The 27,500-nt window shown below is 42.2% G+C and overlaps 3 protein-coding genes across 5 annotated transcripts in view; 1 reads left to right on the top strand and 2 right to left on the bottom strand.

Moving 5' to 3' along the window:
* The window catches only part of LOC106879903 (chondroitin sulfate N-acetylgalactosaminyltransferase 2), a 51,330-nt gene extending 47,726 nt beyond the window's left edge, over positions 1-3,604 (bottom strand). Inside the window, exon 1 of the mRNA XM_089345607.1 lies at positions 2,322-3,604. The gene's annotated coding sequence lies outside the window, so the exon portion shown is untranslated. The remainder of the gene's footprint in view (positions 1-2,321) is intronic.
* Positions 3,605-5,488: 1,884 nt separating this feature from the next.
* On the bottom strand, positions 5,489-9,779 carry LOC106879904 (uncharacterized). The gene is made up of 2 exons (XM_089345608.1): positions 9,466-9,779; positions 5,489-8,045 (listed from the first exon to the last, which is right to left on the bottom strand). Exon 2 carries the CDS (start codon positions 7,640-7,642, stop codon positions 6,422-6,424), a length of 1,221 nt encoding a protein of 406 aa, XP_089201734.1. The 5' UTR covers positions 7,643-8,045; positions 9,466-9,779; the 3' UTR covers positions 5,489-6,421.
* A 1,379-nt stretch (positions 9,780-11,158) lies between these two features.
* Positions 11,159-26,377, top strand: LOC106879905 (uncharacterized). 3 transcript variants are annotated; one of them, XM_089345604.1, is made up of 13 exons: positions 13,058-13,196; positions 15,702-15,982; positions 16,028-17,131; positions 17,697-17,895; positions 18,518-18,654; positions 19,756-20,061; positions 20,962-21,074; positions 21,406-21,477; positions 22,343-22,494; positions 23,408-23,502; positions 24,133-24,332; positions 24,903-25,078; positions 25,721-25,897. In XM_089345604.1, exons 1-13 carry the CDS (start codon positions 13,136-13,138, stop codon positions 25,741-25,743), a joined length of 2,919 nt encoding a protein of 972 aa, XP_089201730.1. In that variant the 5' UTR covers positions 13,058-13,135; the 3' UTR covers positions 25,744-25,897. The 3 variants fall into 3 exon arrangements, with proteins under 3 accessions (XP_089201731.1, XP_089201730.1, XP_089201729.1); XM_089345605.1 differs by lacking the exon at positions 13,058-13,196 and adding an exon at positions 11,159-11,316 and having other exon boundaries at positions 15,702-17,131; positions 25,721-26,377; XM_089345603.1 differs by having other exon boundaries at positions 13,059-13,196; positions 15,702-17,131.
* The last annotated feature ends 1,123 nt before the right edge of the window (positions 26,378-27,500 follow it).

Here is a 27,500-nt window from a genome sequence, read left to right on the forward strand (position 1 = left end):
GTGGGGGGGGGGGGGGTGTTGCATTTATGCATGTGTTGGCATACAAGATACACTTTTACTTGTTTCAGTCATTTGACTGCGGCCATGCTGGAGCACCGCCTTTTTAGTCGAGCAAATATCGATCCCAGGACTTATTCTTTGTAAGCCTAGTACTTATTCTATCGGTCTCTCTTTTTGCCGAACCGCTAAGTTACGGGGACGAAAACACACCAGCATCGGCTGTCAAGAGACGTTGGGGGGGGACAAACACAGACATACAAACACATACACACATACATATATATATATATATATATATATACATATATACGACGGGCTTCTTTCAGTTTCCGTCTACCAAATCCACTCACAAGGCTTTGGTCGGCCCAAGACTATAGTAGAAGACACTTGCCCAAGATGACACGCAGTGGGACTGAACCCGGAACCATGTGATTGGGAAGCAAGCTACTTACCACACAGCCACTCCTACGCCTATATATATATATATATATATGTATGTATATTTCGGTTTGGGATTCTTTATGTGAGTTCGTGTGTTGAAGCATATCATTCTCTTTGAGATCCTTATAATTTAACACGCTCACCGGTAAAATTTGCATTGATTTCCTTCTTAATTCTTCATAAAATTTTCGTTGTGCCTTGCAAACCTTTTCAATAATTGTTGATAAGACAATAAATTATGAAAAAGGTTGCAAGACGCAATGAAAACGTTAGGAAAAATAAATAAGTAAATGAGTGGAAATTTTACCAGTGAGTGTGTTAAATTATAAGGCACTAAAAGAGAATGACCCTCCCAGACACAACAGTGTGTGTGTGTATATATACATACATACATATATACATATATATATATGAGCGTGGCTGTGTGGTAAGAATCTTGCTTCCCAACCACATGGTTCTGGGTTCAGTCCCACTGTGTGGCACCTTGGGCAAGTGTCTTCTACTATAAGCTTGGCCAGACAAAACCTTGTGAGTGGATTTGGTAGATGGAAACTGAAAGAAGTCCGTCGTATATATATATATATATATATATCATCATCATCATCATCATCATCGTTTAATGTCCGCTTTCCATGCTAGCATGGGTTGGACGATTTGACTGAGGACTGGTGAAACCGGATGGCAACACCAGGCTCCAATCTAATTTGGCAGAGTTTCTACAGCTGGATGCCCTTCTTAACGCCAACCACTCATATATTTATTACTAGCTGGTGTACTCGGTAATTCCTGGGGGTAAAGATGTTCTATTGAAACGCTTTATTACTCTGACATAAGAAAGCAATTTCATTCTAACTGCCACAAAAGGTGTATTTTCCGTCAGGAAAAAGTACAAAAAGTACAGCTGGAGGAAGGAGAGATGGTAGGAGGTTGGCAAAAGAGGTTGTGTGACCAAGAGGCATCTTTGTTCCAAAATTTCTGTCTTGCAATCCTTCATGATACACGATATTTTTCGTTTTGCTGCTGGGAACATAGATGAATAAATTTTCCAGATTTCCAACTCAACAGCATCCGACATAGAGCTGTCCATGAGAAAAAGAGCAGGTTCTGCAAGATTAAGGCCTGTCACTTCCAATATCTGACCCTGTGCTTTGTCGATGCCCATTGCAAAGCTTAATCTCAGAGGGAACTGTAGCCTTTTGAAATCAATTTGTGTCGGAAGGAATCGGAGAAATGTTTGCAATGAAAAACATCTTCTCTCACAGGAAACCATCAAGGTGCTTGAAAAAGTGGGAGTCGGTAGCCAGTAAAAATGAACAGTGCCTGTATTTGAAAGGGCCAGCCTTGTCACACTGAGAAGTATGTAAAGGGGTACATGTGTCTGTGGAGTGCTCAGCCACTTGTACATGAATCTAACAAACAAGCTGTTCTGTTGATCGGATCAGCTGGGACCCCCGTCGTCATAACTGACGGAGTGCTCCTTTATATATATATATATATATATATATACACACACATATATATACGTGTACATACATGCACGCACACACACATATATATGCACAAACACACACATATACATATGCAGACACGCACATATATGCACACATACACACAGCTAATGATGTGTGTATAAGTGCAGTGTGTATAAAACTTGTTTAATCATAATCTCCCGGTTGCCATCTTCTCTATTAAACTGTTAAATTGACCTCTGCAAAGGTCACCGAAAGGTCAGCTCTGTCATTACATCATCAACGAGTTGATCTTTCTGCAAAAACGAACCCCGCCAACCCTTCCCCCTGCCCCTGCCCCACCCTCGCTCCCTTTCAAACAACCCCAAAATGTCAACGAAAAAATGAAAAATTTCAAATTATTTTACTAACCGTTTTGCTGCCGCTGTTGCTGTTGTTGTTGTTGTCTGTTCTGTACTTGACACAGTTGGGCCTTAATGCTTGTTCTTCTTGTTGGCTCTCCGTCGCTTACGACGACGAGGGTTCCAGTTGATTCGATCAACGGAACAGCCTGCTCGCGAAATTAACGTAGTTCTCGGGGGATATTCAGCGTGACAAGGCTGACCCCTTTGAATTACAGGTACAACAGAAACAGGAAGAAAGAATGAGAGAGAAAGTTGTGGTGGAAAGAGTACAACAGAGTTCGCCACCATCCCCTGCCGGAGCCTCGTGGGGCTTTAGGTGTTTCTGTTCAATAAACACTCACAGCGCCCGGTCTGGGAATCGAAACCGCGAGTCCGCTGCCCTAACCACTGGGCCATTGCGCCTCCACGATGCTTGTTCTTAAGCTGCAAATATAAGTGCTTGTGCCTCTATCTTCAGGTCACTCCTCATCATCCATTTGCACCGGTCTTCTCTCTTTCTTGCAAAATGATCATAGATTGCTTTTTCCGCTTCCATGCAGTTTCTTTTTTAGTGTTCATTTCCTCTTCAAATCTTTCCTTCATTAAATAATTCCCAGTTTTGATGACTCCGCGGCCTTCTTTGCAAGGTTTCAACAATGGCTCCAACTGCATTTTTTAGATTCCACCTTAAGCTGTTTTCCTCTGCTTCGATACAGCCCTGGCAACCGATAAAACCTCTTCCACCCCTATCGTCGTCACTCCTTGGGTGGAAGGCTCCGTGTACTCTCAACATTTTTCTGGTCTTTGTATCCATTTTCTTCTTCCAGGGGCACTGGCAACGATCTCGCTCGAAAGTCTTTACACATTCCACGGGCACAAATGCCAGAATGGCGGCGCCATCACGATTTCGCTTGCCCCAATAAGTCTTCGCAAGCCGAATTTCGTTTCCAATGAAGGAGACGACGTTGGCATGGGTGCCAGTCGTCGAATTTAGTTCAATTTCGATTTCACTTGCCTCAACAGGTCTTCTTCGCAAGCGGAGTTTAGTGTTCAATGAAGGAAAGGTACGCATAAGTGGGCTGGCTATATCCCTGGCAGAGGCCTTGCATTTAGGTCAAAACTTGACTTGCCGGTTCTTCTCACGCACAGCATATTTCCAAACGTCCAGACAGATATGGAATCATATCCATAAGCTTTGTAATTTTCAATCAAAGTCTTTCCCAAATTTGTTCTCCTTTCTTTACAATCTTGCATTATCATTTTATATTCTCTTAACATCTCTGAACGGCGCCATTTGTGAATCTGGAAGACAGCAGGTTCCAAGGGAAATAACTCAATTAGGATATTACCTCCCCTTATTATTTTCCAAAAGAGATTCCTTCAAAGAATTATTATTCTATGTCTCTCTTCATTTTCCCTATTTTCTTTCACTAAATTTCAATTCCAGGTCCGGTTGTATTATAAGAAAGCTGGTTCGAGACCAAGTGATTCCGGGTTCGATCTCACTGCGTGGCAACTCGGGCCAGTGTCTTCTACAATATATATATATATATACACTTTTACTTGTTTCAGTCATTTGACTGCGGATATGCTGGAACACAACCTTTAAGTCGAGTAAATCGACTCCAGGACTTATTCTTTGTAAGCCTAGTACTTATTCTATCGGTCTCTCTTTTTGCCGAACCGCTAAGTTACGGGGACGTAAACACACCACCATCGGTTGTCAAGCGATGTTGGAGAGACAAACACAGACACACAAGTATATATATATATATATATCTATACGACGGGCTTCTTTCAGTTTCCGTCTACCAAATCCCCTCACAAGGCTTTGGTCAGCCCGAGGCTATAGTAGAAGACACTTGCCCAAGGTGCCATGCAGTGGGAATGAACCCGGAACCATGTGGTTGGGAAGCAAGCTACTTACCACACAGCCACTCCTACGCCTATTAACTTGTTTTTATCTCAAATTTCCGTTGCGTCCTGCAAACTTTTCAATTGTTGTCGACTCTGCCCGTCATCCGAGCTGCTTTCTTTTGTTTGTGCGCATGTGCGTGTTTCAGTGTGCATCGGTATACACATATGTATGTGTTTGAATGGATGGGTGTGTGTGTGTTTAATGTGTGTACCTCTGTTTTCTTGTGTGTGTGTGTGGCTGCATATGATCATGTGTTTTAGTCTTCATTTGTGTATGCATGAGTTTATGCACATATGTAATATTATATATATATATATACACACATACATATATATACACATACATATATATATACTAGCAGAGACACCCTGTGTTACATGCAATTGAAGAATTAGAGTTTTCTGTTATATTTTCTCTAATGAACTGGAAAACCTGGAATACCTGAAATCAAAATTTCGGATGAGGGCTCTTTCCCTCTTTACACACCCTGAAAAAAATCCAATCATGACACATGTATCCCATACTAATGATCTTTATGCGTAGATTCCAAAATTCCAGTCTTATGGAAGGGGTCTTTTTAATTTCTAAGAAGAAATTTTAGAAATATTACTTCATTTGTGTCTAATATCTATGGTTAAAATTTCATCAACAGCAAAAATAATGCATAGAATATAATTTCGAAATTTCATAAAGATCCATTCAGTACTTTTGAAGCAGTTTTGGATCATAAAAAAATGACTAAAATTTGGGAGTTAAGGCCCCCATTAGGGAGTTTTAGAATCCTCATGAGAAGTGGAAACTTTGAGACTACTTCTTGATGTGTGTCAATTATCCATGGTTGAAATTTCATCAACATTGAAAATTTATGAATTTTCATGGGGGTTCTGCCCCCTTTAAGCTATCTCAAATTCAAACCAAACACACTGCATTATACCTGCTGTTATGCATTGAATCTAAGTTCCAAATATCATAAGGATCCATTCAGTAATTTTGGTCCATGAAATTGTATGAAACACACAGCACTACAAACCTCCCTAGGTTTGGATTTTGTGTTCCAAATTTCATGAGGATTGGTGCAGTAGTTTTCGAATGTATAAGTAACACACAAACAAACATAAAGACATTGACTTTTATATAATAGATATGAATATGCACATATACATACATGTATATGCGTGTATTATATACATATATATATATATTTATACACACACAAACACAAAAAGATAGAGTGATAGATACAACTGAGAGGGCAAAGAAGAATATGAGACGCTGCGTAGTACTTTTTTTTTATTTTGATAAGCCTGGTACTTATTCTACCAGTTTCTTCTTGTCAAACAAGTGAGTTAAGGGGATGTAAATAAACAAACAACAGTTCTGAAACAGTGATGAGGGAGAAACACAGGGACAAAGACACACACATACACTTACATATGTATATACGATTGATTTCTTCCAGTTTCTGTCTACAAAATCCACTCACAAGGCTTTGGTTGGTCTGAGGCTATAGCAGAAGACACATGCTAAGTCACCGCACAATGGGACTGAACCGAGGACCATGTGTTTCGGAAGCAAATTTCTTACCACACAGCCAAGTGACAACACCACTGACACGTTCAACAAGTACCCTGCTAGACTAAAACACCCACAACAGGAAGTGGCTGGGAGGTCTTACTGAACAGGAGTCACTTTGTGCCAGTTGAGCTCTTTCAGTTAGAGGAGTCAGTGTCGAGCGATAGAGAAATAGTCAAACCTTTTATTCCTTATTCTTTCCTAACAAATTCCTCAAAATCCAACTGCAGCCATTTTCAGTGATTTAGTTATCTTATATTTTTACAGATGACAAATTTGAGGTTCACACTGATGGTATTGAAACTGATGAGGAGGAAATGACTAGTCTTTTAGCAGAACAAATGGACTTAATTGTTGTCATGTAATGCATTTTGACATTGACACTGTTACACATGTGTGTGAATGCCCACATGTGTATGGATGTGGCTTTTTGGGGAGAATGGTTTACCATAGATGTCACACTGGCATGGCTTCTCCTCTGTAGGAATTCATTCATGTATAGATAAGTTAGGCCTATGAGAGAATGATTTACCACAAATATCACAATAACATAGTTTATTTCTGGCATGAACATGTTTGTGTATAATTAAAACACCATCTTCAAAAAAAAAAGTACCACAGGTATTGGAATGTTATGGCTACTCCACTGTATGTACCCGCTTGTGTCTAGCTAAGGAATTCTTATGAGAGAATGATTTACCACAGACATCACAGTGATAGGGCTTCTCTCCTGTATGTACACATTTGTGACTAGTTAAGGTGCTATTTTTAGAAAATGCTTTGCCACAAATAGCACAGTGATATGGTTTTTCCCCTGTATGAATACGTATGTGACAAGTCAAATCACCACGTTGAGAGAATGATTTACCACAAATATCACAGTGATATGGTTTCTCTCCTGTATGAACACGTTTGTGACAAGTCAAATGAATATTTGCAGAGAATGATTTACCACAGATATCACATTGATATGGCTTCTCACCTGTATGAACACATCTGTGACTATTCAAATGACTACTTCCATAGAATGATTTACCACAGATATCACAATGATATGGCTTCTCTCCTGTATGCGTACGTTTGTGCTTAGTCAAGTCACTACTTGCAGAAAATGATTTACCACAGATATCACAATGATATGGTTTCTCTCCTGTATGCGTACGTTTGTGCTTAGTCAAGTCACTACTTGCAGAAAATGATTTACCACAGATATCACAATGATATGGTTTCTCTCCTGTATGCGTACGATTGTGTGCAGTCAAGTGACCACTTTCAGAGAATGATTTACCACAGATATCACAACGATAAGGCTTCTCTCCTGTATGTGTACGTATGTGTTTAGTCAAATGACTACTTTGAGAGAATGATTTACCACAGATATCACAATTATAAGGCTTCTCTCCTGTATGCGTACGTTTGTGTGATGTCAAGTGATATTTTACAGAGAATGATTTACCACAGACATCACAATGATAAGGCTTCTCTCCTGTATGCGTACGTCTGTGTTTAGTCAAATGACTACTTTGAGAGAACGATTTACAGCAGATATCACAAAGATATGGCTTCTCTCCAGTATGTGTACGTCTGTGTTTAGTCAAATGATCACTTTGAGAGAATGATTCACCACAGATATCACAATTATAAGGATTCTCTCCTGTATGTCTAAGTTTGTGTCTTGTCAAGGTATAACTTTGAGAGAATGATTTACCACAGATATCACAATGATATGGCTTCTCTCCTCTGTGTGTACGTTTGTGTTTAGTCAATTGAATACTTTCAGAGAATGATTTACCACAGATTTCACAATGATATGGCTTTTCTCCTGCATCAGTGTTTTTTGGTTTAGTTAAATGATGCATTTCGAGTGCATAATTTATCGTACATATCACTGTGAAAGTATCTTTTCCATTTCCATCAATATGTTTGTGTTCAGTTGTGTTACTATTTTCAGAGAATGATGTAATGCTGCTGTTTCTTTGATCTACATCAGTTGGTGAAAACTGTCAACTACTTTGTTTAATTAACCTGTAAAACAATCGTCTCATCTATATTCCAAACAGCATCGACACAAAATTGCTGCTGTTAACTCCATCTTCCAGAAGAAATATTTTGCCGTATTGTTCCATAGATCTTTCTTCATATAAAGAGGTTGATGTATCGATGAATGTCCTCAGAGTTACATCGTTTTCCTTTAGTCCACAAAAAATATCGAAGGCACATCGGAATGAAGAAATTTCTGTTCTGTCAAGAGGGTGTGATATTCTGAAATAGGAAAAGAAACAGTAAGCTAAAGAGAATAGTTAAACGACCTGGCAATTCAACATTGTAAATATTACATCAACACTGTCATCCGTTTAATGTCTATGTTTGCACGGATCAGAATCCATCAAGGCATTGAAACTTTCACAACATTCTACTCTTTTACTTGTTTCAGTCAGTTGACTGCGGCCATGCTGGAGCACCGCCTTTAGTCGAGCAAATCGACCCCAGGACTTATTCTTTGGATGCCGAGTACTTATTCTATCAGTCTCTTTTTGCCGAACCGCTAATTTACGGGGACGTAAACACACCAGCATCGGTTGTCAAGCGATGTTGGGGGGACAAACACAGACACACACACACATACATATACACATATATACGACGGGCTTCTTTCAGTTTCCGTCCACCAAATCCACTCACAAGGCTTTGGTCAGCCCGAGCCTATAGTAGAAGACACTTGCACAAGCTGCCACGTAGTGGGACTGAACCCAGAACCATGTGGTTGGTAAGCAAGCTACTTACCACACAGCCACTCCCGCGCCTTCTGTATATAAATGAATTGTTTCTACCTTTCTCTAATTATTTAATCACTTTCTCCTTTTTTGCATATTCTTAATCTCCGACATCTAAAACGTAGGAACACGAAAAACTCCTCCATTATGCATTATCTAAATTTCAAGTGCGTTTAACAATTCTGGATTATCGTTAATCCACCAGATCTTTAATATGTTTACTTTATGTCACATGTAACACTCAATAGCGAGTGTTTTTTTCCCTTCAAAATAACAGATCTGAGACAAGGAAGCATATTTTCCCAATGTCGTGTTTTAACTTCTATAGAATTATTGTAACTACGAAGCGCCCAAATAATTCTAAAATGCTCACCAACATTTGGTCCATCTTTGATATGAAAGTTCAAAAGCCAACGAGGTCGCATTTGCCTTTCATCCTTTCAACATAATTGAAACAGGAAGCAAAAGAACACGGGGTTCTCTGTGGTCGGCTTCCCGATCGCCCCAAACAATACTGGCCCTCGGCCAAAATTTGAAACCGTCACGATCATTTCAATTCTCAATATAACTTTTGTCCACTTACCGTTTTATCAATGCCACATAAACAACAAGACTATATTAATTAATCGGTTTCATTTTACGAATTAATTACGCCGCTTTACTCTCATTTTACCAATTAATTTCCTTTATATATCACGTTGTTACACTCGATCATAGAGTTTCATAAACAACAGATCAACATTTCACTTTGGAATCATTTCAGACGAGGAAATATATTTTCCTGAAGTTGTTCTGTTTTCGCTTCGAAATAATTACTTTAACATCGAGAAGTTCACTTAATTCTATTATTTACCTAATTATAATTATTATCGCCAATACAACCTTGAAGTAAATTTTTGTCAACTTACCGCTTTATGAATGGGTACTATTGAAGAAGAGAGGTCCCGGTGCGCGCACTTGCGTACTCGCTTATCCGCACTAGCTAGTCGTGACTAGTCGATCCTACAACCACTATCTAGCTCGTATGCGCGAAACATGTATGAGGGGTTCTTTAAAGCATAACGTAAATGATTTTTTGGTCCTATTCAAGAAGAGTGGTCTAATTTAATTTTATATATATTCAGCTTTTACATACATACGTTCTGCGCATGAGCGTCGCGCAAGGGAGCATCTACTAATTTACGTACGCGCACACACGTACCAGGTAGTCTTAGGATCGACTACTCACGACTAGCTTGCGCGGTTGCGCGCACTGCGACCACTCTTCTTGAATAGTACCGATTTTTTTTTTGGCGATCTTTCGATACCAATCCGAAATATCGGCCTTTTCCGTAAAAAGTGTTTTCGGCGATCTTTACCAAAGATCGGCATTTTTCCATAAAAAGGGAAAGAGCGAAACGACGTCGTAAAAGCGAAAGAGATACAGAGGGCGCGATTTCGAAAACCCTAACACCCTTCAAAAGAAATCGCGCTCGCTGTATCTCTTTCGCTTTCTACGATGTCGTTTTCCTCTCTCCCCCTCCAACACTTTCTACGGAAAACAAGCTGGAAAAGAAAGATAGCTTGTGGTTACCCACAACCGTAGAAGATCTGGGGATGAGCCACAATGCAGCTGTGGATTGAACCCAGTTCAAATGACAAGCAAAAAGTAAACGAAAATTATTTCCCAAACAAAACAAATGGAAAAAAATGACCAATAACTGAAGCGATTAAATTATACACGCGTGTATCTCAAATGAAATATGTCATAAATAACAGTGACAATTATTTTTTTAATCTACAGGCCAAAGGGTAATATGTTAGAAAGAACTGACAAACTAAACATACACCGCCGGAACGTCTTGTTGACAAACCACAGCAGTAATTGCTTTCCCCCTCAATAGACGTCATTGATTGGTTGAAATTACTGAGGGGGAAAAAAATGGGGAGAGTAGTGGTATGAGTAGTTGAATGTAGCGAAGCGACATCTGCGTTACTCAACTCTGCCAACGTATGTGTGAGTGTAGCTTAAACAAGCGGAGTGGAGAGAGAGAGTAGAGATGAGAGTGAAATAAATAAGCAAAGCGGAAATAGAAGCAGGGTTAGGGTTAGGGTTAGGGTTGGAGAGAAAGAGAGTAGAGGTGAGAGTGAAATAAGTAAGCAAAGCGGAAGTAGAAGCAGAGCAGGACCGGAGTTAAATGTGAGGGAGAGAGAGAGAGAGGTTATGAGATAAGCAAGAAATCGAAGTGCAAGACACTCGAATCAAGTGATTTAAATATATATATATGTATATATATAAGAGTTGAATTATAAAGCCAGTAAAATGAAATGAAAGAGTGAATTAGATGGAGTAGTGGTATGAGTAGATAAATATACGGAAGTAACGTCTGCTCTGCACTTTTCTGTAACGTATGAGTTGTTCTTTCGCTCGCTCTCTCTCTCTCTCTCTCTCTCATTTTTCTTTATCTCTATTTCCTTCTCCTTCGTCTCACTCTTTCTCTCCCTCTCTAGCTGTGTTTTACCCCCTGTCTCTATCTTCTCTTTCACTCCCCATCTCTAACTACATCTCTCTCTGCCTTCTCCCACTCACCCTCTTTCTCGCTCTGGTTTTCTCTCCTCCCACTCTCTCTGTCTCACCCTCTTCCTCGCTCTGTTTTCTCTCCTCCCACTTTCTCTCTCCGTAACGGAAGTCAGCGTTACACACACCATTATGGGATAATATTAATGGTGGGCGCGTGATTTTGAACGGAAAATATACAGAATGCCTGCCGAGAATACAGGTTAGTTGATGGTTTTGCTTGGGTTTTTCCGGCCCCTTTCCTGGGGCCTCGGACTCCTTTAAGGTTTCCCTACTTCTACAACGGCAATATAACCCTTATATTCTCCGGACAGACCCAAATCGGCGGCTTAGTGGCGGGTGACAGCGCGTGAACAGGAGCGTCTCTCTCTCTCGCTCTCTCTTTGCTTTCTCTCTTTCTGTTTTTCTATGTACTCTCTCTCTGTTCTCTTTCTGTCTTTCACCCATCTCTTTCCCTCCCTCTCTTCCTATCTCTTTCTGTTTGTCTCTCTTTCACTCTCTCCTCTGCCTTTATCTCTTTCCTTCTTTCTCTCTCTATATATGTATATATCTTTCTCTTTTTCCTTGTCTCTCTCTCTTTCTCTCCGTTTCTTAGTCTTTCTCTTTCCTTGTCTCATCTATCCGTCTCTCTCTTTGCCTTCTCCCCCTCTCTCTTTTCTCTATACACCCTCCCTTTACCTCTCCCTCCCTCCCACTTTCTGAAACCTTGTTTTATTTTTCACAATAAACCTCGTTCAACGAACGACGTTCATTTCCTCACCAAACACTTCCATATTACTTTAAACTTCCCATCTAAATTGTTTACAAGATTTAGCTTCTATTTCTAGCAACGTAGAAGCGTAAATGTTGTTCTTAAGGTGGTGTTTGATTTGAAAGGAACTCAACTGTTATTTCTAGCACCGATCGGTTGCCTAGGGGCATTAATGTTACTTAATCCCAGGTCAAACAAGATAGAGGAATCACGGTAATCATATCCGTTCCAAATATGATCTTTGCATCGACTTTTCAAAGGAAGTGGGACACTCAAATGGAAGGAAATTGGATTTGACTTCTATTTTTAGCATTGGTCGATTTGATGGAGAAAGTGAAGTAATGTGTGGCAGCCAAAACATTTGATCATCAGAAACAAATTACTTGTGTTGGTCGTTAGGCAAAACACTGAACACTGATACATCATTTTCAATGGAAGCGGCCATCGTTTAACGTCCGCTTTCCATGCTGGCATGGGTTGGACGGTTTGACTGAGAGGACTGGCAAGCCGGGAGGCTGCACCAGGCTCCAATCTGATCTGGCAAGGATTTTCCAGCTGGATGCCCTTCCTAATGCCAACCACTCCGAGAGTGTAGTGGGTGCTTCTTTATGTGCTACCTGCATGGGGGTCAGTCAGACGACACTGGTATTGATCACGCTTGAATGGTCTGTTTGGATCAGCACTGACCTGGGGCTAAACAGCCCACATAACTTCCCCCACCCCCACCCCGTCTCCACATATACATAAACGAAACGCCACACACACACACACACACACATACACATACATATACAAGGTAACATGAGCACACGCACACAAAACGCTATACATACACACACACACGTGCATAATGAAATATACAAGACGCAACACGATATATATATATATATATATATATATATATATATATATATATATATATATATAATTCACATCTACAGATACTCCTGGACGTTTTATACACTCTGCATTCATAAAACGCCTCACATTGCGTTCACTGCAGATGTGTGTGTGTATATATATATAGATCGATATGTGTATATGCATATATATATATATATATATACACAATCTCTCTCTCACCCCCTCTCTCTCTCTCTATATATATATATATATTGTGTGTGTGTATATTTATGTACATTATATGAACACGAAACGCGTCGCACATACACACGTGTGTATGTATGTTTGTATACACATACACACACATGCATACATATACACACAATATATATACACACACACAATTTACACACAGACAGGCTCAACAATGTATGTATGCTTGCGACAAAGTCCTCTGAGACAACCCGATTTCTACTCAACAGCAACTGGTAAGATTTTATTTATGTATTGGCATAACTACACAATTGTGCCCCATCCGACTACCAGAAAAAAACGGGCATTTTCATATGAAAGAAGCACGTCGTATATATATATATATGTATGTATGTGTGTGTGTGTGTGTATATTTGTTTGTCCCACCCAACATCGCTCGACAAGTGATGCTGGTGTGTTTACGTCCCCGTAACATTAGCGGTTCAGCAAAGAGAACGATAAAATAAGTGCAAGGCTTACAAAGGATAAGTTCTGGGGTGGATTTGTTCGACTAAAGGCGTTGCTCCAGTATGGCCGCAGTCAAATGACTGAAACAAGTAAAGGAAAGACGCAAAGGCGTTTGATTTAAGAGAGATTTGGCTGTCTTTTCTAGCATATCCCATGACCTGTCAGGTTTATGTTTGACTCTTACTTGTTTCAGTCTTTTGACTGCGGCCATGCTGGAGCACCCGCCTTTATAGTCGAGTAAATATCGACCCCCAGGACTTATTCTTTGGAAGCCTAGTACTTATTCTATCGGTCTCTCTTTTTTGCCGAACCGCCAAGTTACGGGGACGTAAACACACCAGCATCGGTTGTCAAGCAATATTGGGGTGGGGGTGGGACAAACACACACACATATATATATACATACATATATATATAACAATTATTACAAATTAAAAGGGTAAAGGTTTATTAATTTATTTATAAATCAACAATTAATAATTTTTACCAAGCCCTTCGGTATGTAAACACCATTATAGGTGGAGAACTTATTTAAGAGTTCATATACATTTATAAACATAATTAAGGGATCAGCAGATATTTGCTTCACCACATACCGAAGTTCAGAAATAGCAGCTAAAAAAGCTGAGACTCCAACAGATAGCATTACTTGTAACTCACGAAGGCAAAAACAAGAAGAAAAAACAATGAAAACTAACCATTCCGAAGTTAATCATAGACGCGTTTCTGGATTATGAGCGATAATACTCAATTTCCTTCATCGATACGATATTCCAGTAGTAAATTCGACCATGCTAGCAAACTGTGCATGCATGAACGAGTGAACATCATACATCGACGCAACCTGAAAGCATAACCGAATCTACCTCGGCCAGCCTTTGTGAGTTACAAGTAATGCTATCTGTTGGAGTCTCAGCTTTTTTAGCTGCTATTTCTGAACTTCGGTATGTGGTGAAGCAAATGTTTGCTGATCCCTTAATTATGTTTATATATATATATATATATATATATATATATATATATATAAATACCCATCTATCTATCTATATATATATATATATATATATATATATATACATCATCATCGTTTAACGTCCGCTTTCCATGCTAGCATGGGTTGAACGATTTGACTGAGGACTGGTGAAACCGGATGGCAACACCAGGCTCCAATCTAATTTGGCAGAGTTTCTACAGCTGGATGCCCTTCCTAACGCCAACCACTCAGAGAGTGTAGTGGGTGCTTTTACGTGTCACCCGCACGAAAACGGCCACGCTCGAAATGGTGTCTTTTATGTGCCACCCGCACAAGCCAGTCCAGGGGCACTGGCAACGATCTCGCTCGAAAATCCTACGGGAGCCAGTCAGGCGGTACTGGCAACGGCCACGCTCAAAATGGTGCATCTCATGTGCCACCCGCACAAGAGCCAGTCCAGGGGCACTGGCAACGATCTTACTTGGCTTGCCGGGTCTTCTCACGCACAGCACATTTCCAAAGGTCTCGGTCAGTAGTCATCGCCTCGGTGAGGCCCAATGTACGAAGGTCTTGCCTCACCACCTCAGCCCAGGTCTTCCTGGGCCTACCTCTTCCACGGGTTCCCTCAACTGTTAGGGTGTGGCACTTTTTCACGCAGCTATCCTCATCCATTCTCACCACATGTCCATACCAGCGCAATCGTCTCTCTTGCACACCACAACTGATGCTTCTAATGTTCAGCTTTTCTCTCAAGATACTTACACTCTGACGGGTATTCACATTGACATTACACATCCAACGGAGCATACTGGCTTCATTCCTTGCGAGCTTACGTATGTCCTCAGCAGTTACAGCCCATGTTTCACTGCCATGTAGCATGGCTGTTCGTACGCATGCGTCATACAGTCTGCCTTTTACTCTGAGTGAGAGTCCCTTTGTCGCCAGCAGGGGTAAGAGCTCTCTAAACTTTGCCCAGGCTATTCTTATTCTAGCAGCTACACTTTCAGCGCACCCACCCCCACTACTAACTTGGTCACCCAGATAGCGGAAGCTATCGACTACCTCTAGTTTTTCACCCTGGAATGAGATAGAAGTTGTTTCCTGTTTGTTTACAGTCTTTATTGCACCTGAACATCTGCCACAAACAAAAACTAACTTGCTAGTTAACCTGCCTTTACATATATATATATACATATATACGACGGGCTTTTTCCAGTTGTTGCTGCTGCTGATGTCACTGTGGTTGTTGTTGTTGTTGTTGTTCATTTCTTTTACATCCCTATTTTGTTTTCTATTTCAGGCCCAGACAAAGATGTCGTTGTGGGTATTACCCAGACTCCGTCCGACTCCGATACGGTGGGCCTGGCTTCCTCCTCTTCTTCCTCCTCCTCGTCCTCGTCCTCGTCGTCTTCGTCCTCGTCGTCGTCGTCATTCAACGTGTTGGGCACGCTCCACTCGTCGCTGTCCTCAGCCTCTCTGTCGTCGTCTTCGTCGTTGTCCGGCGGCCAACTCAACTCCCTTGAAGATGCCAACCTCGTTGTCACCAGTGCCGTCGCCGCCCCCAACACCACCACCGCAGCTGCCACCCTCATCAACGCTGTAGCAACCCCGGCCGCCGCCGCAGCCGCCACCTCCACCATGACCAACGCCGGGCCCTCGAACATTGCTTCGGACTTCACGCCACAGCAGCAGCAACCGACTTTCCAAGAGGCCGGCGCTGGCAGCGTGATTGTCGTCGACAGCAAACAGCAGCGGCATTCGCTTCCCCTCTCCGGCACGTTCATTGCCCTGCCGGACACTGGCTGTAACGACAGCGGCCTTACTGTGGTGTCGGGTGCTAAACCAGGGGCAACATTTGACTGCATCACGTTGCCGTCGGTAGTAGGGGCTACCAGTACCACTGTAAGTTCTGCTGCAAGTTCCGCTGCCGTGCCAACAGTGTCTGCTGACTTGGGTAACCTTGTTATTAGTAGCAGTAGTAGCAACAGGCCAATGCCGAAAGCTGCCGTGACGCCCACTGCGACATATGTTGTCGCTGTGGGGCCTTCTGATGTGGCAGTTGGTATGCCCCATGCTAACAAGACCCTACTCACTGCTGCCACCCCTTCTTCTACAGTGACTGCCACCACCAAACGCTCGTTGATTGGGACTTCGAACATGTCACCTGTTCTTGCGAAATTCATCATCACAACACCGACGGGCAGCGCCACTGTTGCCACCAAGAATGCCTCTTCTTCTTCCTCGCTCGACCATCACCTCCAGCAGCAAGCGATCCCGTTGCAAGTGCAAGGACAAATGATGACCCTCACGTCTCTCGTGCCGGGGCTGACAGCAGCCGTCGCCGGCCAAGAACACGGCTCGCAGACCCCATCGACGCCTAAGACCATCACTATAACCCCGCAGCAAACAATCATGCCGTCGCTGACGACAGGCGGCCCCGCACAGACTGTTGTCACGGCAATGACGCCCACTGGTGCTGGAACCCCAACGAAATCAACAGCGCTGCAGATCAGCAAAGTGCCACTGTCCCCCGCAAAGACCCCGACGAAAATCACCATGATCCCCGTTTCCATGTCCAAGTCACCTTCATCATCTGCAGCCTCATCGATTGTTACCATGGTAACGAGGACTGTCGCAGGCAGTGATAGGTCCGTTTTCACAATGACCAACAACTCGGCGACTGCCGTTGGGGGCACGGTGAAGTCCCCTTCGAAACTCATTATTAAACAGGTGAATATTTTACCATTTATCTTTCTTCCTCTCATTTTTATACTCTTTTACTCTTTTACTTGTTTCAGTCATTTGACTGCGGCCATGCTGGAGCACCGCCTTTATAGTCGTGCAAATCGACCCCAGGACTTATTCTTTAGAAGCCTAGTACTTATTTTATCGTTCTCTTTTGCCGAACTGCTAAGTTACGGGGACGTAAACACACCACCATCGGTTGTCAAGCGATGTTGGGGGGACAAACACAGATATACATATATATATATATATACGACGGGCTTTCAGTTTCCGTCTACCAAATCCACTCACAAGGCTTTGGTCGGCCCGAGGTTATAGTAGAAGACAATTGCCCAAGGTGCCACGCAGTGGGACCGAACCTGGAACCATGTGGTTGGTAAGCAAGCTACTTACCACACAGCCACTCCTGCGCCTGTTAATTTTCTTTTTAAATTACTTCTGTTTTTTTAATCTTAGGCATCACTGTACGGTAAGATGTTTGCTCCCCAACCACATAGTTCTGGTTTCAGTCAAATGATTGTTCACTTTTTTTATTCTCCTCTTTATTCAGCAGCCGAAACCCTCATGTACGCAGCATCTGCAGCTGTCAGTGGGGAACAAGCCAGTCCAGGTCGTCTCCTATTCGCAGGCGCCGGCCACCCTCCGGCAGGTCGCCGTCTGTACGCCTTCCATTCATCACACAGTCTCGGAGAATCTCCATTATGTGAGGTTGGTCACGCCAAACACGCAGCAAGCAAAGACCACAACAGGTGAGTAAAGGTGTGTGTGTGTGAGGGGGGAAGGTCCTGATTCAGCCTGATCGAAGATGTTCCATATGTGACCATCCCATCTTTTATTCAGGCATAGTGTATCTAGGACTACATTATCTAATGTATAGTATAATAGTTAGTATTGGTGGCTATAATTGTTGTTAAACCCCAGGTCAGTCCTGATCCAGACAGACCTATGATCAAAGATGATCCACTTGTGACCATCCCATCTTTCATTCAGGCATAGTGTATCTAGGACTACATCATCTAATGTATAGTATAGTAGTTAGTATTAGTGGCTATAGTTGTTGTTATTAAGCCCCATGGCATGTAAAAAACACTCACTACACTCTCAGAGTGGTTGGCGTTAGGAAGGGCATCAGGCTGTAGAAACCTCACCAAATGATATGAGGACCTAGTGCAGCCCCCCCCCCTGGTTTAACCAGTCTTCAGTCAAACCACACAACCCATGCCAGCATGGAAAGCAGACATCAAATGATGATGATGGTGATGGTTTACACACACTAACACACACACACACACACACACACACACACACACAGACCCTTATATGTCTAATAATCTGCTTGTGTTCCATGTTCTTCCGTTGTCCATTTTTCAGTGTCGAAAAGCAACCCGGCAGTCAGTCCAATGGTGCAGACTCAGCCCATGGTTCCAGCCACTGTTTCCTCTACCATTCAGTCTCAGACGACACCTTCGCAAGTGACCATTACCCTCCCTCTGCCGACATCAATTCCAGTAAGTGAACCAGGGTGTGGGTAGTGTATCTGTGGTAGTGGTGTTTGTGGTGTTGGTGTTGGTACTGCACCTATATTAATCATCATCATCATCATCATCATCATCATCGTTTAACGTCCGCTTTCCATGCTAGCATGGGTTGGACGACTTGACTGAGGACTGGTGCAACCGGATGGCAACACCAGGCTCCAGTCTAATTTGGCAGAGTTTCTACAGCTGGATGCCCTTCCTAACGCCGTAAGAAGACCCATGAAGCCAAGTGAAATTGCAGTCGTGGCAGATACCAGTGTCACGGAAATGGCATGTAAAAGCACACGGCATACTCACCTGCAGAAATTTAATTGATCATACTGAATTTGGTAGATTGAAACTGCAGTGTTGCTCATCGCAAAATGACCAAGAGAGATGTTTATAAAGAAGAGTAGTTTGCACTATACTCCTCGTGTGCTAATTCTGCCCTTAAAAAAAAAAGGACCAAATGATACAAAGTGGCTATAGGTCATAACACCCGGGCAACGCCGGGGTGTATTGCTAGTGTGTTTGTGTGTACATATATATATATACATATATATATATATATATCTGACAGTCTTCTTTCAGTTTCTGCCTATCAAATCCTCTCACAAGGCTCTAGTTTGCCTGAGGGAATAGTAGAAGACATGCCCAGGGTGCTACACAGTGGGACTGAACCCAGAACCACGTTGTTGGGAAGCAAGCTTCTTACCACACAGCCATGCCTATGTAAAACACATGGATACATGTGCCGGTGGCACGTAAAAAGCACCCACTACACTCTCTGCGTGGTTGGCGTTAGGAAGGGCATCCAGCTGTAGAAACTCTGCCAGATCAGACTGGAGCCTGGTGTTGCCATCCGGTTTCACCAGCCCTCAGTCAAATCGTCCAACCCATGCTAGCATGGAAAGCGGACGTTAAACAACGATGATGATGATGATGATGATGATACATATATATATATATATATACATACATATATATACACTCGCTGCACACACACACACACACACACACACACACACGTACATTTATATGTCTATACTCTCATGTGTTTGATTCCTTTTTGTTTTCTTTTCCTACCACCAGGGGGTGCCGAAAGCCGCCTCAAGCCACACGTCTTCGAATGCCCCGTCTGTCCAGCGGATCATCCTACCGGCCACCAGTCAGCTCTCCCTCCGCTCCTCTTCCACCTCTTCCACGCCGTCAATCGCCCCCAACTGTGGACCAGGCACCACCCTCACGCAGATACGACCAAACCTGCCAACGGCCGGCGTTGGTGGGGGCACGAGTTCCCCCCGACCGCCAACCCTTGCGCAGATCTTGCCAAGCACAGCTCTCATTCCGTCTGGTAACGCTGGGCAAAGTTATGCCATTACTACATTGATTCCTCAGGTATGATTATGTTGGCATCTACATGCATACACACATGCTCTTATATTTATAATACATTGTTACGATCAGACAAATTATAATGTACGAAAAAGGGGTAAACTTCTGATTGCAACAACAAAGTGTTCAAACAGGGAAAGTAAATGTTCATAGATGGAGATTATGTCCAGTCTCAATTGGTTCAAGGTAGGTGGTGAACGGTCCGACCCGTATGCAGCTCTATCTCATTCTGGTTCTATCCGCGCCAAGCTCCCGCTGTCTTCCCCAGGAAGTATGAGATTACCTGCCTTGCTCGTTAACAGGAAGTGAACGAGATTACCTGTCTCGTACTATGCTAACTTCCTGTGTATATATTTGGTTATTCATACCAACGTTATTTCAATTCTGCCAAACGGTCGTTGACAAACGTTTATCTCGCCACCTTCGGAAAATATAGGGTAAGTTTCTCACCCTTCTTTATCTTATAGGGATACATAACAATATATAGATATTTAAAAAGGTAAAGGGCCCTGCTTTGATCATGGAGGACTATAGGATTGAACCTAGAAAGTTCCCCTCCGAGGCACAAGTCCAAGCAAGGTTGTTTATGGAAGACCAGCTTTCACCCGTGCATACCAGCCTCTCCTCTGCACACCATTATATATATACATAGGGTGAAGGGTAAAGACTCCCTTCGGTCGCGAATGACCATAGGATTGAACCTAGAAAGTTGTTTCCTCTTTTGGGCCATGTTTTTTATTCTTTATTTCTTGTCTCTGGTTTCTTTCAATAATAATAGTAGTTCTCTTCTTTCTTTTCTTTTACCATATCTGTCACCTGTCACCTCAACCACTGTCATTGATCACCATGGTTACACATTCTGGACAATCCTTGGCCACCACTAATGCTGCACCTCTTAACCAGAATTCCAAGAGTCCAGCTGTGGTCAACGCTCAGCTGAAGCAGGACTTCATCCCCATTGCTAGCAACAATCCAGTTGTCACTGCCAACACACTTGCACGGAATACAATCAATGGGTATGTCTCTCACATCACTGGGGTGGATAAAATAAAGTAGCAGTGAAATACTGGGGTAGATTTAATATTCCTATAAAACATCTGAGATGTCAATGGAATTATAATAGAAGACTAACTCTAACTTTACCTTTCATTGTTGTGGGGTGGATAAAATAGAGTAGCAGTGAAATACTGGGGTAGATTTAATATTCCTATAAAACATCCAAGATGTCAATGGAATTATAATAGAAAACTCTGCCCTTCATCCTTTTGGCATTGTCCTCTGCAAGAATTTATTAATTCTAACTGTTCCTTATGTTTTTAAGATTTTTCACATATTTACCATTTGCAGGACGAACATTGAAGCGACGGGGGCAAGGCCTAGAAAACCTTGTAATTGTACAAAATCTCAGTGTTTAAAGCTGTAAGTAATTTTTGTTTTATGATATTTTTTTTGTTATGTTTTTTGCTGTTGTTGTTCATCCCTGTCAGCAAAACTGTGTTGTAGAAGTGCTGTGTGTCCCACCGACGCTCAACATGAACATGTCTCACACACTCTGTCTCAACAAACCAAACTACATCCCTCCATCTCTTTTCTCTTCCTCATATTTCCACTTCATCCACTATGCTTACCTTCCACTCCCCAATCCCGTCCTCTTGGCCCTTTTGCCACTGTATCATTGCTCTCCGCTAGCTTCCCACCTGTGTGTTCCACCCATGCCCTCACTCACTGTATCATTGCGTTACCTGGCACTTTGCCACCACCTGTATCCTGCTATCTCCCACTCTCTCTCTCCTTCTCCTACACTTCCCTCAGGTTGGGTAACCATGTATTTCCTTGCGCCAGCGCACCTGTTTCTGTCTTCATTCCTTATCTCTCTCTCTGGCCAGGTAAACTTGTACCTCCTCTACACCAAGACACCTGTTTCTGTCTCTCTGCCTCACTATAACCTTTCATCATCCAACACAAGACCATCTCCAATGCCTTCTTCTCCTCTCAAAAGATTCTTTGTCTTGCAAAGTTACTTGGTGACCCTGTTGGTGCAGGTGCCACTTAAAAAGCACCAAGTCCACACTGTAAAGTGGTTGGCGTCAGGAAAGGCATCCAGCTGTAGAAACTGAGTCGAATCAGACTGGAACCTGGTGCAGCTCTCCAACTTGCCAGCTCTCTGGTCAGTTCAATGCTAATGTGGGAAGCGGATGCTAAATGTTGATGGGGATGTTGATGATGATGATGGTAATGGTAGTGATGATGATGATGATGATGGTGTTTTGCTTTTCATTTCCAGGTATTGTGATTGTTTTGCAAATGGTGAGTTCTGTCACAACTGCAACTGTACGAACTGCGCTAACAACCTGGAACACGAAGAGGAGCGGTCCCGTGCGATCAAGGCCTGCCTCGATCGGAACCCTCTCGCTTTCCATCCAAAGATTGGCAAAGGTGCGTATATATATATATATATATATAGTCATGTTTGAATATGAAACAGGGAGAATATTTGGGCCCTGTCAAATGCAATCCTTATTTGTTTCCCATTGAATTTGTAGGATAGCTGTGAGAGGCTGACTCGATTCACTTTTAGCATGAAACAGGGAGAGTATTTTGTGCTCCTGAGACCCTAACAGGGGCTGTTACTCCCAGCCAGAGTAAATCGGGAAACAAAAAAATAGAAAAGGTTTCAGTCATTGCCCCCGTGAGGTCTAACACTCTAAGCATTGAACCATGCACCTTTACATCTTGAAATCATGATGATGATATATATATGTATATATATACTCTTTTACTTGTTTCAGTCATTTGACTGTGGCCATGCTGGAGCACTGCCTTTTAGTCGAGCAAATTGACCCCAGGACTTATTCTTTGTAAGCCTAGTACCTAGTACTAGTGGTCTCTTTTGCCAAACCGCTAAGTTACGGGGGACGTAAACACACCAGCATTGGTTGTCAAGCGATGGAGGGGGGGACAAACGCAGGCACACAAACATGACCGTTATTTAGACAAAACAGTTATTAGAATGACCGCTAAATGAGGGGAGGGAGTAAAAATGTCCACGGTCAATCACAGTAATTTCCCTTTGTTTAACGGTCATTTTCATAGCATTTTTTCGATGGCCAGATAACTGAAGAGATGGCGGCGTGGGTTTCCGCCCCGACATCCGAAACTCTGAGTTTTATCATGGCTACCGCATAATTGTCACCACTACCACCACCACCATCACAACAACCACTACCACAATTACACCATTGCTACCACAGTTACCACTACCACCACCACCACCACCACCGCCATCACACCACTCACCTCTACCGTTTCTCTCTTTCTCTCTGTCCCCTCCCGCCACACTCTGCTACAGGTAAAGGCAAAGACGGTGATGGCGATCGGCGCCACAATAAAGGCTGCAACTGTAAACGGTCCGGCTGTCTGAAGAATTACTGCGAATGCTACGAGGTGAGTCGTTGTTCTTGTTACTGCCGTTGTCGTTGTTGTTGAGGTCAGTTGGGATCCAAAACAGAGGCTTGTCACAAACACAGAATCGGTCAAAAGAATTTAGGGTGTCTCCCCCGCATCTGCTGTCCACCCATGCACCGTAACTGATCTGTCCCATGACATTCCAGTTGGTCCTGGAAAGGATTCAAGGAAAATTTGCTGCAAACATAGCAACCCAAATGAAGGGCAGATTTCCAATCCTGGGATCATCCTGGTTCCAGAAAGGTATATTATGTCTATGTAGGGCAAATGTACACTTGATATACAGGAGTCCCAGACAGACAGAATTTCAATTTTATTTATATAGATATATATATATGTTGATATATATGAATAATAACAATAAATGGAGCAAAACGCATATAAATAAAAGTTCCTTTAATTCCTACATGTTTCAAAATATATGTGCACCCTACTCCAAAGAAGTAAGAGCTGCTGGAATTGCACATATATTCATCTTCAGGGAATCAACATATAAAAGCAAGACAAATGTGAAATGATGAGGTAACTTACGATCTAAGATGTTACGTGGCCAAGTAAGTATGTTGATATATATATATATATATATATGTATGCGTGTGTATTTTCCAGGCGAAGATAATGTGTTCGAGCATCTGCAAATGTGTTGGTTGTAAGAATTTTGAGGAGAGCATGGAACGGAAAACGCTCATGCACCTCGCAGATGCAGCAGAAGTGCGCGTGCAACAACAGACTGCAGCCAAGAGCAAACTCTCTTCCCAAATATCCAGTTTACCATCTCGGCCCCCAATGTTTGCCGCCACCGGAGAAAAGTGAGGCCATTTTTTTTTTTCATCTTCTTTTTTTATTTCTTTGTTTTCTTTTTTCTTTTTTATTTTTTTACTTGTTTCAGTCACTTGACTGTGGGCATGCTGGAGTATCGCCTTGAAGAATTTTTAGTCAAGCAAATCAACTACAGCACTTTTTCTCTTTTTTTTTCTTTGCTGCCGGGGGGGGGGGGGGGCGGGGGTATTTATTCTGTGTATCTTTTACTGAACTGCTTAGTTTTATGGATATAAACAAACCAACACCGATTGTTAAATTTGTGATGGTGGTGGGGACACTAAGAAACATCCACCTGTTCACACACACACACACACACACACACATATATATATATATATGGGATTCCACACAGTTTCCATTTACCAAATCCATTCTCAAAGCTTTGATTAGTCTGGGGCTGTAGTTGTTGTTTAACCCCTGATCCTGACAGGCCCATGATCAAACATGTTCCAGCTGTGACCATCCCGTCTTTTATTCAGGCATAGTGTATCTAGGACTACATTATTAGTGGCTATAGTTGTCGTTGTTTGTTTAACCCATGGTTTGTCCTGTTGCAGGTTGCCTTACACGTTTGTAACGAGTGATGTGGTGGGGGAGACTTGTGTGTGCCTGATGGCCAGGGCCGAGGAATCGGAGAAACTGAAGCTGCCCAGTGTGGTCCAAGAACGGATGGTCATCGAGGAATTCGGTCGGTGTCTGATGAGAATCATTGATTCGGCGCATAAAACAAAAGGTAACGAAATTTATCAGGGGTGATGGTCACGATGGTGGAGGGGCTGCAAACAAAGTGGCTGTCATTTCACTGTGAAGTTTTAGTTTCTCTCTCTCTCTCTCTCTTTCTCTGTCTGTTTGTCTTTTCTCTTCCTCTCTCTCTCTCTGCCTCCCTCTCTTTTACTTTCTCTCTGCCTCATTCTCACTTATTCCCTCTCACTCTTGCTTCTCCTACTTCCCTATCCTACCTCTCTCTTTCTGTCTCTCTTACTCTCTCTTTCTCGCTCTGTCTCCTCTCCTCCCCTCTCTCTGCTACTCATCATCTCTGTCTTTCTCACATACATCTCTCATACTTTCTTACTCTCTGATTCTATCGCTCTCTCTCTCTCTCGCTCTAATACTTTCTTTCTCTTTTTCATTCTCTTCTCTCCCACTACTACTCTCTCTCTCTCTTTAACACATACCTCCTCTCTCTCTAATGTATATCTCTCTTTATCATTATTATAACTCTCTCTCTCTCTCGCTCCCATTACTACTCTCTCTCTCTCTCTTTAAACATTATACTTCCTCCCTCTCTAACATGTATATCTTTATCATTATTATAACTCTCTCTCTCTCTCTCTCTCTCTCTCTCTCTCTCTCTCTCTCTCTCTCTCTTTTCCAGTTCTGGCGGATGTCTCTCTCTGAAGAACCAGCAAAGAAAAACCACGAAAAACGCAAACCAGAACAACAACCACGAACCAGGACCGGCCGTCGCTCCCTCTTTTTCTTCCCCCTCCCGCCCCCCACGCCTCTTCCTTCCCATCTCCCCTTCCTCTTCAGTCCCCCCCCACCACCACCATCATGGCTCACTGCTTTGTCCTGTGTTCCTTATATATTCTGGCTGTGAGTTGAAACAAGCCCTAGCTACAGCAGCACTCCTATGAAGAATTGTTCGACCGTGGGAGCTGGAATTAGAAGGGACTGGACTGGACCGGACCGGACTGGACTGGACTAGACTGATCTGCAGTGGTGGCCATAGTCAGAACTGTGTGTATGTGTCTGTAAATGTGTGTGTGTGTGTGTATTTATAGATGTTTGTATGTGGATATTAAGTTTGCTTTGCAACCATCTGGTTCCGAGTTCAATTCCACCTTGTGGCACTTTGGACGAGTATCTTCAACTTTGACTTTAAAAAAAAGTGTACTGGACTGCAGTGATGGTCATGGTTGGAGCAATGTATGTGTGTGTGTTTATATATGTGTGTTTGTGGGCACATGACCTATTATGTATCATCATCATCATCATCATCATCGTTTAACGTCCGCTTTCCATGCTAGCATGGGTTGGACGATTTGACTGAGGACTGGTGAAACCGGATGGCAACACCAGGCTCCAATCTAAATTTGGCAGAGTTTCTACAGCTGGATGCCCTTCCTAACGCCATGTATATATATATATATATATATATACTTTCCTCTGTATGTATTTGTCTATCTCTGTCTGTTCGTTTCCATCTACCTGTCTGTTTATTTGTGAACGTACAAAGTGTATATATAACCTTTCTGCATATTTGTGCATTTTTTGTGTAAACACACACACACACACACACACACATTCTGTTTATGTTTGCAGGGGCGTGATATAAGGATTATAACGATGCAATATACGTACAGCATAATACAGCACTAACATAATACTTCATTGACACATCATATATATATATATATATATATATATATATATATACATACATACACATATATACATATATATATGTATATATGTATTTACACACAAACAGGACAGTGGGTGCAGGAAAGTTCCCAGGAGCTTCAGTAAATTATGATTTTATTCAACATATTCCCCTCTCAGATTCACACACTTGCAGCGGTCCTTCGGTTTTTCTACACCATATAAAGGAGCTCGGAAGGTTGGTCCCTCAACCAGGCCTTTTGCAATAACCTTAAAGCTCTGAACTTGTCATCACCCCCTTGTAATATATGGAGTCTAGGACATTTACCCCCCAAGGACAACATGATTTAAAAGTTAATATATTGGAGAGGGGGTAATTGTCCTGATAGGGTATATATATGTGTGTGTGTGTATATTTATACATATATAGACAAACAGATATACGCATATAACAAGGAAAATGATGAGATGTAAGTATTGAAGAATGAAGGATATATTTCATTGCCAACGCTTCTGCTTTATAAAAAAAAAAAATGCCTGTCGTATCTCTATATTTGTAATTAACTGTTTCATAATAATATTGGTTCATCAGGGGAAGTTGTTTGGTTGTCTTTGACATGAACAGGATATTTTATAAGCTAATATATATAAGTATATATGTATGGATGTGTGTGTAACTGTATAGATGTATGTGTGTTTGTATGAATGCATGTCTGTATATCTATATCGATGTATGTGTATGAATGTATATGTATGTAATTATAGAATTG

Source organism: Octopus bimaculoides, chromosome 29 (genome assembly GCF_046866305.1).
Source record: "Octopus bimaculoides isolate indiv1 chromosome 29, ASM4686630v1, whole genome shotgun sequence".
NCBI classification, from domain to species: domain Eukaryota; kingdom Metazoa; phylum Mollusca; class Cephalopoda; order Octopoda; family Octopodidae; genus Octopus; species Octopus bimaculoides.